Raw genomic sequence first — 13,360 nt, forward strand, 5'->3', positions numbered from 1 at the left:
ATATACCTTAAAAACACCTTAGAGAATTATTTTATAACCTCAGAAGAACCAGAAGCCACTAACAAAAAGTATGATAAAGTCAACCATACAGAAAATAAAACATTTTACCTGGTACCAACCACCATAAACAATCAAAAGACAAATGACAGTCTGAGGAAAGAATTTGTGGGACTCATCACAGGAAAAAGGCTAATTTCCCTGTTATAACACTCCTACAAATAAACAAGAAAAGGAAAGCCATTCTCATGCATTCCTAGTGAGAAGGTAAATTAGTTCAGTCTCTGCAGGCAGTAATTTGTTGATATCTATCAAAATTATAAATGCATATGCTCTTTGACTTAGCAGTCCTACTTCGAGAATTGTTAGTGTACAACTAATTCATTGCAGTATTGCTTATAATGACAAAAGACTGGAAACAAATGTCCATCAATTAGGGACTAATCAAATAAATTCTGATACATTATGTAGCCATAGAAATTAATGAAGAAATTCTTTATGTACTTACGGTAAAATGTCCAAGGTATATTAAATGCAAAAAGTTACATGTGGTTAATTATGTGTTACCATTTGTGTAAATCGGGACTGTGTGTGTGTATATACTTGTGATTGCTTTTATGTGATTAAATATAAAACATAATTGCTTTTATGTGATTAAATATATTGCTTTTATGTGATTAAAATCACGTAATTGCTTTTATGTGATTAAATATCTCTGAAGGGATACATAAGCAACTGAAAACATTGGTGATCCTTAGGGAGAAGAACTAAAGATAGCTTGGGACAAATAAGAGGAAGACTTTTTTGAATTTTACACGATTTGAATATAAGCATTATTTTGAAATATAAATAAATAAAATTAAGAAAACATATGGGTGGCCAACAGTCATATAACAGAGAAAAAAATGGAAAATGGTAAAAATGAGGCCTGAAAATAGGCTATTCATTTGGCAATTAAGCAGGCCAGTGCTGATCTTAAGAGCAATTTCCATGGGGTGTGAGAGATAGATGCCAGATGATCATGACTGAAAAAAAAAAGCACTTAGTACTCTCATGAAGCTTCGTGAAATTTTAATTTGCATTTATTCAGCAAAAACATAATTTTTCCCTAGCAATCCACAAATTATTTTTTATTTTTAATTTAGTATGTAGTGCAGGTGAAAGTATATTGAGCATATAATTTTTTTAATTTTTTAAAATTTATTTTATTAAAGTATAGTTGATTTACAATGTTAATTTCTGCTGTACAGCAAAGTGATTCAGTTATACATATATATATTCTTTTCCCATTCTTTTCCATTATGGTTTATCACAGGATATTGAATATAGTTCCCGGTGCTATACAGTAGGGCTTTGTTGTTTATCCATTCTATATATAATAGTTTGCATCTGCTAATCCCAAACTCCCAATCCATCCCTCCCGCACCCCCTCTCCCCTTTGGCAACCACAAGTCTATTCTCTATGTCTGTGAGTCTGTTTTGTTTGGTAGATAGGTTCATTTGTGTCATATTTTAGATTCCACATATAAGTGATATCATATGGTATTTGTCTTTCTCTTTCTGACTTAACTCCACTCTGTATGACAGTCTCTAGGTCCATCCATATTGCTGCAAATGGCATTATTTCATTCTTTTTCATGGCTGAGTAGTATTCCATTGTGTATATGCACCATATCTTCTTTATCATTCATCTGTCGATGGACATTTAGGTTGCTTCCATGTCTTGGCTATTGTGAATAATGCTGCTATGAACACAGGGGTGCATGTTATCTTTTTGAATTATAGTTTTGTCTGGATATATGCCCAGGAGTGGGATTGCTGGATCATATGGCAACTCTATTTTTAGTTTCTTGAGGAACCTCCATACTGTTCTCCATAGTGGCTGCACCAGTTTACATTCCCACCAACAGTGCAAGAGGGTTCCCTTTTCTCCAAACCCTCTCCAGCATTTATTGTTTGTAGGTTCTTTGATGATGGCCATTCCGACTGGTGTGAGGTGATACCTCATTGTAGTTTTGATTTGCATTTCTCTAATAATTAGTGATGTTGAGCATCTTTTCATGTGTTTGTTGGCCATCTATATGTCTTCTTTGGAGAAATGTCTATTTAGGTCTTCTGCCCATTTTTCAATTGGGTTGTTTGCTTTTTTGTGGTTGAGTTGTATGAGCTGTTTGTGTATTTTGGAAATTAAGCCCTTGTTGGTCACATCATTTGCAAATATTTTCTCCCAGTGTGTAGGCTGTCTTTTCGTTTTGTTTATGGTTCCCTTTGCTATACAAAAGCTTGGAAGTTTGATTAGGTCCCATCTATTTATTTTTGGCTTTTATTTCTATTGTTTTGGGAGACTGATCTAAGAAAACATTGGTATCATTTATGTCAGAGAATGTTTTTGCCTATGTTCTCTTCTAGGAGTTTTATGGTGTCATGTCTTATATTTAAGAGTTTAAGCCATATTAAGTTTATTTTTGTGTATGGTGTGAGGGTGTGTTCTAACTTCACTGATTTACATGTAGCTGTCCAACTTTCTCAACACCACTTGCTGAAGAGACTTTTTTCCATTGTATATTCTTGCCTCCTTTGTCGAAGATTAATTGACCAGAGGTGTGTGGGTTTATTTCTGGGGAGCATATAATTTTGGACAAAGTTTTTGGTAAGCATTTTGGCCAAATCATTAGCTTTAAAATAGTCATCCCTTTGGCCCTTGAATTTTATTTCTGAGGAAATGTGAGGTTTGGGCAAGTATGTATGCATATTTGTATGAACAAAGATGTTCACCACAAAACAATACTGAAAATTTGGAAATGACCTAACTGTCCAACAATAAGGAAAGTCAAGAAATTAGGATTTGTCGGACTTCCCTGGTGGCACAGTGGTTAAGAATCCGCCTGCCAATGCAGGGGACACGGGTTCGAGCCCTGATCCGGGAAGATCCCACATGCCGTGGAGCAACTAAGCCTGTGTGCCACAACTACTGAGCCCACGCTCTAGAGCCCGCGAGCCGCAACTACTGAGCCCATGTGCCACAACTACTGAAGTCCGCGTGCCTGGAGCCCCTGCTCCGCAACAGGAGAAGCCACTGCAATGAGAAGCCCACGCACCCCAACAAAAAGTAGCCCCCACTCACCACAACTAGAGAAAGCCCGCATGCAGCAACGAAGACCCAACGCAGCCAAAAATAAAAATTAAAATACATTTTTTAAAAAAAGAAATTAGGATTTGTCCATATAATAGAATAATATATAACAATTTAAAATGATGCCTTCAAGAATTTTTAATGACATAATGTTCAGTGGATAATTTTTAAAAGCTAAGAAATAAAACTACATACAGTATGATCCCAGTTTACATAACATGTATTCATAAGAGAAAGGAAATTTCTTGACCAAAAACATCACCAGCCATTATCTCTATATTGTAGAATTACACTGATACGGGTTGTGATGTTACTTTTTTATATGTATCACTTTTACAGTTAAGGAAAATGGCTTTTTTTTTCTTATAGAGCATATGATGCACTCATTTATATCAAGAATATATTTCCTAAAACTTCTTCATTTTTAAAATGAGTTTCCTAGACCTCTTCAATCTCTTGACTTCACCAACTCTAGCAGTTAGTTTCCTTTTCATAACAATATTAAGTAACAAAACAGTTTTTTTTATTAATCCCAAAGTCTCTGGTTTGTTCAGGACAACAGACTCATGAGGTGCTGATCCTGAACCACTGGCTAGGCTTATTCACTTGCTATTCAGCAGAGTTTGTGGTTCACATTAATATCTTAATATGTCACACATTTACACATTTCTACACGTCATACCTTTAAGGTTGCTCCCAAATAGTCATAAAGGAAAGGATAGTCAATCATACAGGATCTTGAAGCCAAAAGAGAGAATTAGAATTAGTGTTCAGCTGGATTTACTGTCATAAGTAATTGTTGGGGAAATTGAGAACAACATTCCATGTGGCTTCAGTTTTCATCTGTAAATTATGAGTCAAGCTTATTTGCAGAGAATGAGAAGGGAGAGAGGTAAGGTAAAAAGAAATGAAAAAAAAGTCTTAGTTGGTATGGGGGATATAAGAAAGATGTAACTATGTAGAAATAAAAGGCTTATGAGCTGAACTGAAGACTAAACACAGTTGGAAGCCATAAATTAATTGAGGGCTTTCATTGCCAGACTTATCCTTAAAATGATCAACTTTTAAGATTCAATCTGGAGAGGGAAGGAAGACATGAATAAGAGAAAGGAGTGAAAGGTATAACAAAAGCGAATCAAGGGACAAGAAGTCTCTGAGTTTAGAAAAGACAGGCAGCAAGATAGAGATTGGAAAGAGCACAAATGGGACAAAAGACAATGGGTAAACCATCATTTCCCAAAACAATCTTAGATTGAAGCATTTTGTCTGTTTCCATCGGTACATGATTGCCTTTTTAAAAATGGAAAAGAAAATGTACTTTTTAAATACTGAAACATTTTAAATTCATTTTGTCAGTTGCTGTTCAACTTGTGGATAAAAGTATAGTAGTTAATGTTGACTTGTTATTTTATATTTAAACAGGGCTGACTGTGATAAATATGTTTTTCGTATGCAAAAAACCCATAAAAGTAAAGGTGGCACTGTCTGGGGCAATATCAAGAAAAAAACAGTAAGTATTTTTATTCACCATTCATTTACTCAACACATACCTATTGAACAACTATAATATATGGCAAATTGTTGGAGTTATAAGTTATATAACAGTCCCTGCCTTCAAGTTGCTTACAGCCTAATACAAGTAAATTATGAGGCTATGAGTGAGGTAAGTACATAAGTGCTGTAGGATTACAGATGGCAGCTCAGACTGAAGCATTTGAGCAAGGTGAGAATTTTCATTTGAGGGGTCAGGCAGAGTGGAAAGAACACATATAGGTTAGAGACATTTCACACAAAACACAAAAGCGTATCTATTCAATGATTGGGGAATAATCCACACTAATTGAGTTGTGATTGTCACAGAATAAGAAATTTCATTAAATCCTCTGCAGATTCAAAATGGTTTCAAATTTTTTCAGATTCAGCTACTTGATTTTATGTATGTGTGTATGTCAATAACAGAAAAAATTTTAACTCAAAATTGCCGTACAGTGATCTGTATCCCTTTGAGAAAAGATTAGGAGAATCCTCTTGAATTAATTTTTAAATTTTTAATTTCTGATTTTAATCTGAATAATTTATATCCAGATAAAACTATAAGTATTCTGGAAAAGCTAATTCACCTCAAATTTCCTCAAAGTAAATAGCCATTCTTAGAGAATGATAATTTCTGGATGGAGGTAAAATGGGAGACTACCTTATTGCCTGAGGGTATATTCCTTCTGACCAGGTTATGGCCATCTTTCTCCCTCACCCATTCTGAAATATTTATATTGCACACCTGCTAGAGTATAGTTCCTCTCAGAGAGTCTCTAAACTTAACATTAGGATTACCTAATCAGACCTAATCTTTGTAGGCTTTTATTTGTCCACAGGAAATGGTAGATACCTCTGGGAACCCTGGTTTAAAGTCAGCCTGGAGACTAAATTCTTCAAAAGAAACCTCTACTCCATAATTGAAGGTGTGGGTAGATGCCCTCTCAGTGTTTCTCAGATTTTCTTTTTCCAGTCCATTCCTTACAAGAATGAAATTTTGGTTTCATTTGTAGCCAGTGAGTGTGTGAGGATAGAAAGAGCAAAGGATTTAGTATTAAAACTTCTGATTTCAAGGTCTGACTCCATACTAGCGTTATGACAAGGCAAGCTACTTGAGCTTTCTAATCTCATTTTATTCATATGTGGTATGAAGTGGGGATCATGATGATATTGTATCATTTAGGATCTCTGTTGCCTTACTGATTTTCTGTCTCGAAGATATGTCCATTGATGTGAGTGAGGTGTTAAAAGTCTCCTACTATTATTGTATTCCCATCAGTTTCTCTCTTTATATCTGTTATTATTTGTTTTATGTCTCTGGGTGCTTCTATATTGGGTGCATATATATTGACAAGTGTAATATCCTCTTCTTGTATTGATCCTTTTATCATTTTATAGTGTCCTTCTTTATCTTTCTTTATAGCCTTTGTTTTAAAGTCTGTTTTGTCTGATAATGAGTATTGCGGCCTCTGCTTTCTTCTCATTCCCGTTTCCATGAAATATCTTTTTCCACCCCCTCGCTTTCAATCTATGTGTGTTCTTTGCCCTAAAGTGGGTCTCTCTGTAGGCAGCATATTGTAGGTCCTTGTTTTTTTATCCGATCTGCCACTCTGTGTCTTTTTATTGGAACATTTAGTGCATTGACATTTAAGGTAATTATTGATAGGCATGAATTTACTGCCGTTTAAACCTTGTTTTCCCATTGATTTTATATTTCTTCTTTGTCCCTTTTTCTTTTTGTTTTTCCTTTTGCAGTTTGATGGTTTTCTTTATCCTTGTGTTCTTTTTGGTTTTTGTGCATCTATTGTATGTTTTTGATTTGTGGTTACTCTGTTTTTCAAGTATGTTAACCCCTTCCTATATCTACTTGCTTTAGACTGGTAGTCATATAGGCCCAAACACATTCTAGAAAAAAATATATACATTTTCTTACTCTCCTCCCCCGCATTTTTATGATTTTGATGTCCTCTTTTACATCTTCATGTTCATCCTTTTGCTGTTCATTGTGGTTATCATCGCTTTCACAGAAATTTTTTGATGTTTTTTTTTTTTAATCTGTGTCCTGGCTTATTTAATTGATTTACTTTCCAATTGTGATTTTCTCTTTCCTATAGATTCTTGCTTCTTTTCTATTTAGAGAAGACCTTTTAATATTTCCTTTAGGATAGGTTTAGTATTGCTGTACTCTTAGTTTTTGCTTGTCTGAGCAATTCTTTATCTCTCCTTCTATTCTAAATGATAATCTTGCTGGGTAGAATATCCTAGGTTGCAGGTTTTTCCCTTTCAGGACTTTATATCCTGCCATTGCCTTCTGGCCTGCAATGTTTATGTAGAGAAATCAGCTGATTGCCTTATGAGGGTTTCCTTATAATTAAATCTTTGTTTTTTTCTTGCTGCCTTTAGAATCCTCTCTTTAACTTTTGCCATTTTAATCATGTCTTGGTGTAGGTCTGTTTGGGTTCATCTTGTTTGGGACCCTGTGTGCTTCCTGTACCTGGATATCTGTTTCCTTCTTTAGGTTTGGGAAGTTTTCAACCATAATTTCTTCAGATACATTTTCAATCCCCTTTTTTCTTTCTTCTCCTTCTGGGATCCCTATTATATGTAGATTGGCATGCTTTATATTATCCCATAGGTCTCTTCTGTTGGTTTCATTTTTTTTTTCATTTGGCTCTCTGCTGTTCTAATTGGATGATTTCTCTTATTCTTTCAGATCACTTCTTTGTTCCTCTGCATTATTCATTCTGCTATTCATTGCCTTTAGCTCAGCTTTCGTCTCGGCAAATAAGTTTTCCAATTCTTCTTAGTTCCTCTTTACAGTTTCTAGTTTCTTTTTACAGTAATCTTCATTTCTATCAATAGCCCTTCTTAATTCCTTCAGTATTTTCATTATTTCCTTTTTGAACTCAGTGTCTATTAGACTGAAGAGGTCTGTTTTGTTGTTTGTTCTTTCAGGAGAATTCTCTTGATCTTTTAATTGGGAGTGGTTCCACTACTTCTTCATTTTACTTTTATTTCTCTGACTCTGTGAGCTTAGGAGAAATATTTATTTACTGTGGCCTTGGAGGGCTGTTTTTATGTGGGAGCATCCCTGTGTAGCCTGCATGAGTCTAATATTTTTGGAGCATGGGCCGTTTCTAGTAGGGATGCCTGCTGCATTTTCCTTCAGTGTGTGCTGGCCGGTGTCCCTCTCATAGGGGGTATGACTCGTGTGGTGACCAGAGCCTGCACTGGATGTTGAGCAGGGCCTCTTCTTTGCTCTCTGGTTGTCACAGCCCTGTTGGGGGCAGCATCTGCTCCCCAGTTGTTGGAGTAGAAGCCCCTAGATCCGTTTCTGAGCTGCAGTGTGAGGTAGGTGAAACTGGAGCTCTCCCGCTGAGGGAAGAGCCACTGAGTATTCCATTGCTCAAGCTGTCCACTGGGGAGTACGCTCTGTGTGTCACCTGTGCAAGCCCACAAAGTACACGGTCACTGGCACTGCCCTTGGCCCCGCCTCCACCGTGGGAATGCAGGTAGTCGGCTGTGGTGTCCCTCAGACACTGTTCACAAAGCCGCCAGCGCAGATCCACTAAAGTTAGGTACCAGGACCGCAGCAGTCACATACCTGGACCCACCATGGGAGCTATGGAAGCAGCCCAGACCCCAGCCCTGCCTCTGCGTGCAGTCACACACAAAGCCTACAGCTGCGAGGCTAGTCCCATCCCAGCCACAGGAGCACCCACTGTCCTGCTCCCAGAGCCCAAGAAAGAGGCTGCTATGGCAGGCCCCGCCCCTCTCTTCCTTCATGCACCCCACCCCTTAGCAACAGTGCTTTGCTTCTGTGGCAGCCTGGGCTTCTTCCACATACACCCTCGGTTGCGGCCCTGTAACTACTCTCCAGCCCCTTCAGGCTGTCTCAGTGCAGCCAACCCCAGTACTCTCCCCAAGTGTATCCTCTGAAGCCCAAGTTTCAGCACCCAGTCATCCCATTGTTCCCCACCCCAACACACACACACACACACACACACACACACACACACACACACCCACACACCCACACACACACACACACACACACACACACACACACACACACACACACACACACACACACACCCCAACACCAACAGGCGACCATCTCGGCCTGGGGATTCTCTGTTCTGCCTGCCACCAGCTGGCTGCTGTGCTCTCTTCCAAGCCTGTGAAGCTCCCTTTCTGTCCCAGCTGATCTTCCCACCAGTTAAGGGGTTTCCCAGGGTGCAGGAACGTTTCCCCTTTTCCAGCTCCCTCCCAGCGCCGCAGGTCTCATCCCAATTCCTTTTTCTTTCATCCTACTGGGTTATATAGAGATATTTCTTGCACTTCTGGGTGTCTGATATCTTTTGTCAGTGTTCAGTAAGCTATCCTGAGAAAACTGCTCCCCATGTAGATGTATTTTTGATGTATTTGTGGGAAGAAGTGAGTTTCATGTCCTTCTATTCCCCCATCTTGGTTCCTCCTCTTGATCATGATGATACTGGTTTATCTCATTGAATGATTTTTGAGGGCTAAATGTTGTAATCGTGTTTTGACTCATTTCACAGGAAAAAATACATTTCCATGGCAATCTATGAACACTAGTTTGTATACCAAAAGTTTCTTTCAATAATACTTATCCTTAGTACAGTGGGTATACTCTGTCATATTTTCTTTTCTATTCTATTCATTTTCAGTTTTTAAAGATAGCCATGGCCAGTAGTTTAAAAAGCACTGATGTATATATAAGCATGCATTATATACTTAAAACTTGCCATATAAATTACTATTTTAGCCAAGAATTTAAAGTACAGAGAATTCAAATTTTGCTAGTGTAATGGAATAAGTACTCAGTAGATTTTGGCAACTTTCAGAGGCTATCCTTTAACCACTGTAGCATTAGTTTGTAATGTTTTATTGGGATAAAGCATGCTGAATTTTGTCTACATATGAAGCAGGCTTCAAAGGAGGCATCACTTAGCTAATATGAACTCTCTTGTAGATTGAAAGTGATTTTTCAACTCCACCATCAAGAAGAAAAACCCCATTTAACAAAGGTAATATACTTATATCTTTCTTTTGTAGCTCTGTTCTATTACAGGGTAGTCTCTATTAACATAGTATTAAAATTAATTGCTCACAAGTGGGCAGATCTACCAATTGGTTTCCTGTTGTTATTTTCAATTTCATTGAAATTGTTTTTAGAAATATATTAATTTTTTTATTAAACTTCTCTTTACAGAATTAGCAGAAAACTCTGGTATTGGAAAACTTTTCACTAATGCTATGGAGTCTTTAGAGGAAGAAGAGAAAGATTCTTATTTTTCGAACTCTGATTCTGCATAGTAAAAATGAGAATATTTCCAGGATGTTTATCAAGAAGCAGTGTATTTGTATCTTCATTTGAAGGATGTATATTTTTTTTATAATGTAGCTTCATATGATATTGCAGACTCTTTTTCAAAGGTTTCATGTGTTATATGTATAGATGTCTCTCATAAGCATCTTAGTCTGTTTACTTTAAGAAAATCATGTTCCATACAGATTTTTTTAGAAGCATTCAAGAAAATGTTGCTATCCTTAAGGGGAGAGGTGGGGGAGAATTAAAAAATAGATTGTATTGGTAGCTACTGAGTTCATGAAAACTTTAGGTTACCAGTTGTCACCACTTGGTATAAAAGCCAGAGTTGATCTAATGTTTCAGTTATGAGTACATGTTGTTTAAACCATTTGACAAGCTTTCTCCTGATTGTTTTTCTTAAAACTTGTGATTGGCACATCCATGAAACCTATGTAAATTTAATTTACTGCTTTTTCAGTATTTTTATTAGGTAGAATAAGAGAACAGATTTTGTTGTATTCTTAAGCAGACATGGCGTAAATTTGGTCTCAATATTTAAAAGACTGGATTAGACATTCAGGTTATAGCTCTTCTATTGTAAGGAGTCAAGTTACTATGTCATGTCATAGTAAACACTATTTTCCTTTCAGACAGCTTCTTTAGAAATAAACTTTTAGCATATTATGCCATTATGCTTTAAAATTTGACATAGAATTTTTTTCCCTCTGGTTATAGTACATATTTACCCACTCTTTCTCTCCAGGTAGGTTGTTCAAATAAAGTAAATTTGCTTTTATAATATTCATGTTTTGGTTGGTTTTTCTAATTACTGGATCATAGAAAAAATGCATTTTGTTTGTTAATGGTTCAGTTAATTTCCTTGAAAAATACCAGAACTGTTAGAAAAAATACATTTTCTTGTTTCTTAAGAATTTAGTCAGTAATAATCAGCAGCTAAAGAACTACAGGATTTGTAGAAACACAAGATTTAAGAAGAATAGTGCAAGCAAACAGATCACTCTCCTTTAAACTAAACTACCATGATTGATAGTTTCTGCCACAGAGATTTTTGATAGATGAAGGATGAAACAAATGAAAGGGTTATTTTAGAGTAGCTCTAAAAAATTCTGTTGTAGAACTCTTAAGTTGCCAATATTTGGTGTAATACCATGCTGCTTGATGTTAATGGACAGTGTTTTAAGAATTAGAAGGTATTCACAACATTGTAAATCAACTATACACCAATAAAAATTTTTTAAAAAAAGAATTAGAAGGTAGTTAAATTCTGTAATACGAAACAAAAAAATTTTTGAAATAGCATATACTTGAGACAAACCACAACGTACCCCCACTCCCCATATTCCATGTGTCCTATCAAAACTATTGTATCCCACCTTCCAGGTACCTGGTTATTCCCGTTTCTTTCCATTGGGTCATTAGATAAACTAGTAAGGTTTAAGGTAACCTCCAAAGGAGACTTAAAAGTGGAAAAGAAAGACTTGAAGGGCTCAAAGACGACAGACAATAAGATGGATCAATAAACGGTAGGGTCAATAGTTAAGTGCAACCTCTGAAGAGTATAGAAAGAGGCTGTTGCAGCTTAAATATGGATAGAGGTCTCTATACAGCAAGCATAAATAAATGAAATCCTCTAGGTTATGTCCCTCAAACCATATCAATTTATGAAATATTTTGTCTGTTGGGTGAACACACAGAATCTGAGGACATTGGTGTCTGCATGAGATGTGCTGCAAGGAGGTCACCAGTCCAGGGCAATGTGAGGTTGTTGAAGGACTGCATGCTTTTGGTGTGCAGCCGGGGCACAGAGCTCCACCAGATGTCCCTACCCAATGCACCAGTGACACCATGTAACAGGAGTGAGTAGCAGCAAAAAAACAGCACACTGGAACCAGAAAAAGAAGCCCCTTTCCTCCTTCTACTTGACAAAGCTTAAATCATGCTCACTAGGGAGAAATGCTCAAAAAGGCCAGTCCATTATAATGGAGCGAGATACTGAAGGATGAATTTGAACCTGAGAGAGAACAAATTGAGAACTGCACATGAGCCAATAATTTATAGAACTTCTTTTCTCTCTGGCTTTGACAGAATTATTAAACAGCAGAAATAAGAGATTAACTGCTTTAGAAGAATTCAGAATTTATACTATCCCAAAGGAGCTAAGTTCACAATCAGAGCAACTTTTTTAGTGAAAGAAAACTGTATCTAGTTCCTGGGTTCTTGTTCTAGATTTCCCAGTCTAAACTTGAGGAAGTCACTTGTTTCTGGGCCTCACGTTTATCATCTGATAAGAAAGGAAAGAGAAAAGCAATTTGAATTAGATCAGCTTTGAAGTCCATGCCAAGTCTAAGTGAAACCCTCTGCTGTGAGGTTGGTTCAACTACCCAACAATTAGTAGCATAACAGACACAACGTTATGGGTCACGATGAAAGTCCACATTCCATAGCTCATTTATACTGAAATTTTCCAACTCCAAGATATCACTTCTTTGAATATGGTACTTCAACCAAAAAAAAAGTATAGATTAGAGTTCATACTACTAGGATTAGACTGTTACTAGGATTCAGTTAAATTTTCTACATTCCTAGTTACTGGGGCATTATCTCACAATACACCTACCACCCACATCTATTCAATATAGTTTATATATGAGAAAAATTGTTTATGACCATTAAGCTGGCAGCAGACACGTCAACCTATAATGCTAACAAATGACAATGATAGCACTATAATCTTTGGGAAAATTCTAAAATATATCTTTCACTCTAGCTTTTACTTAATAGTACCTTCAATAAGCTTTTTCAATAAAAAAGTTTCATTATCTAACCAAAATGATTATTAAACATCAGATGTTTTCTTTTTTAATAATTATATATTCTATATAAATAAAAATGTACACAGTGTAAAATAATAGATATGGAAATATTCTCTTATTTATATATTTTAAACTGATAATCACAAACCACAGCAATGATTATTGAAGTGCACTTAGTATTGTGAGGGTTCTTTGATAACCCACCCTGAACAGTCTGATCATGCATCAGATTTAAAACTACCTTGGTTAAGATCATTTGGCAACATTTGCATGTCAAATATATAGTGAATATATCTATAGATCTCCTCAGCTTTTTGATGAGTTACTTGTGCATACATGGAGATTTCCCGAGGTGAGCTGAAAAATAAACAAAAACATTATACTAAAACTTCTGACTTATAAAATTCAATATTCTTGCTTAAAGAATACCAAACATGAAATCCTTTAAGAAAATCATTTTTTCCCAAGTTTTCTACATTCAGTTGATTATGTCTTAGCATTAGTTTAAATAAAACAAAAGCCTATTCC

At 36.3% G+C, this 13,360-nt stretch overlaps 2 protein-coding genes across 15 annotated transcripts in view; one reads left to right on the forward strand and one right to left on the reverse strand.

Moving 5' to 3' along the window:
• The window catches only part of MIS18BP1 (MIS18 binding protein 1), a 64,324-nt gene extending 51,431 nt beyond the window's left edge, over window positions 1–12,893 (forward strand). For all 3 annotated transcript variants that reach the window (XM_082452079.1, XM_082452078.1, XM_082452080.1), the window contains 3 exons: window positions 4,553–4,640; window positions 9,660–9,714; window positions 9,900–12,893. In XM_082452079.1, the coding sequence (XP_082308205.1) occupies window positions 4,553–4,640; window positions 9,660–9,714; window positions 9,900–10,003 (247 nt within the window). In that variant the 3' untranslated portion in view covers window positions 10,004–12,893. The remainder of the gene's footprint in view (window positions 1–4,552; window positions 4,641–9,659; window positions 9,715–9,899) is intronic.
• FANCM (FA complementation group M) overlaps window positions 1–13,360 on the reverse strand; it is an 87,656-nt gene that overhangs the window by 18,813 nt on the left and 55,483 nt on the right. For 6 of the 12 annotated variants that reach the window (XR_014261122.1, XM_082452018.1, XM_082452017.1 and 3 more), the window contains 2 exons: window positions 13,074–13,189; window positions 12,191–12,300 (listed from right to left, as the gene is read on the reverse strand). Coding sequence is in view for 11 of the 12 variants with exons in the window: in XM_082452018.1 (XP_082308144.1) it covers window positions 12,242–12,300; window positions 13,074–13,189 (175 nt within the window). In the remaining variant the exon portion in view is untranslated. Of the gene's footprint in view, window positions 1–12,190; window positions 12,301–12,920; window positions 13,190–13,360 lie in introns of those variants that run through there. The other 6 variants (XM_082452016.1, XM_082452010.1, XM_082452015.1 and 3 more) reach the window with 3 other exon arrangements.

The sequence above is a fragment of the Balaenoptera physalus genome, assembly GCF_965194825.1.
Source record: "Balaenoptera physalus genome assembly, chromosome: 2".
Taxonomy (NCBI): domain Eukaryota; kingdom Metazoa; phylum Chordata; class Mammalia; order Artiodactyla; family Balaenopteridae; genus Balaenoptera; species Balaenoptera physalus.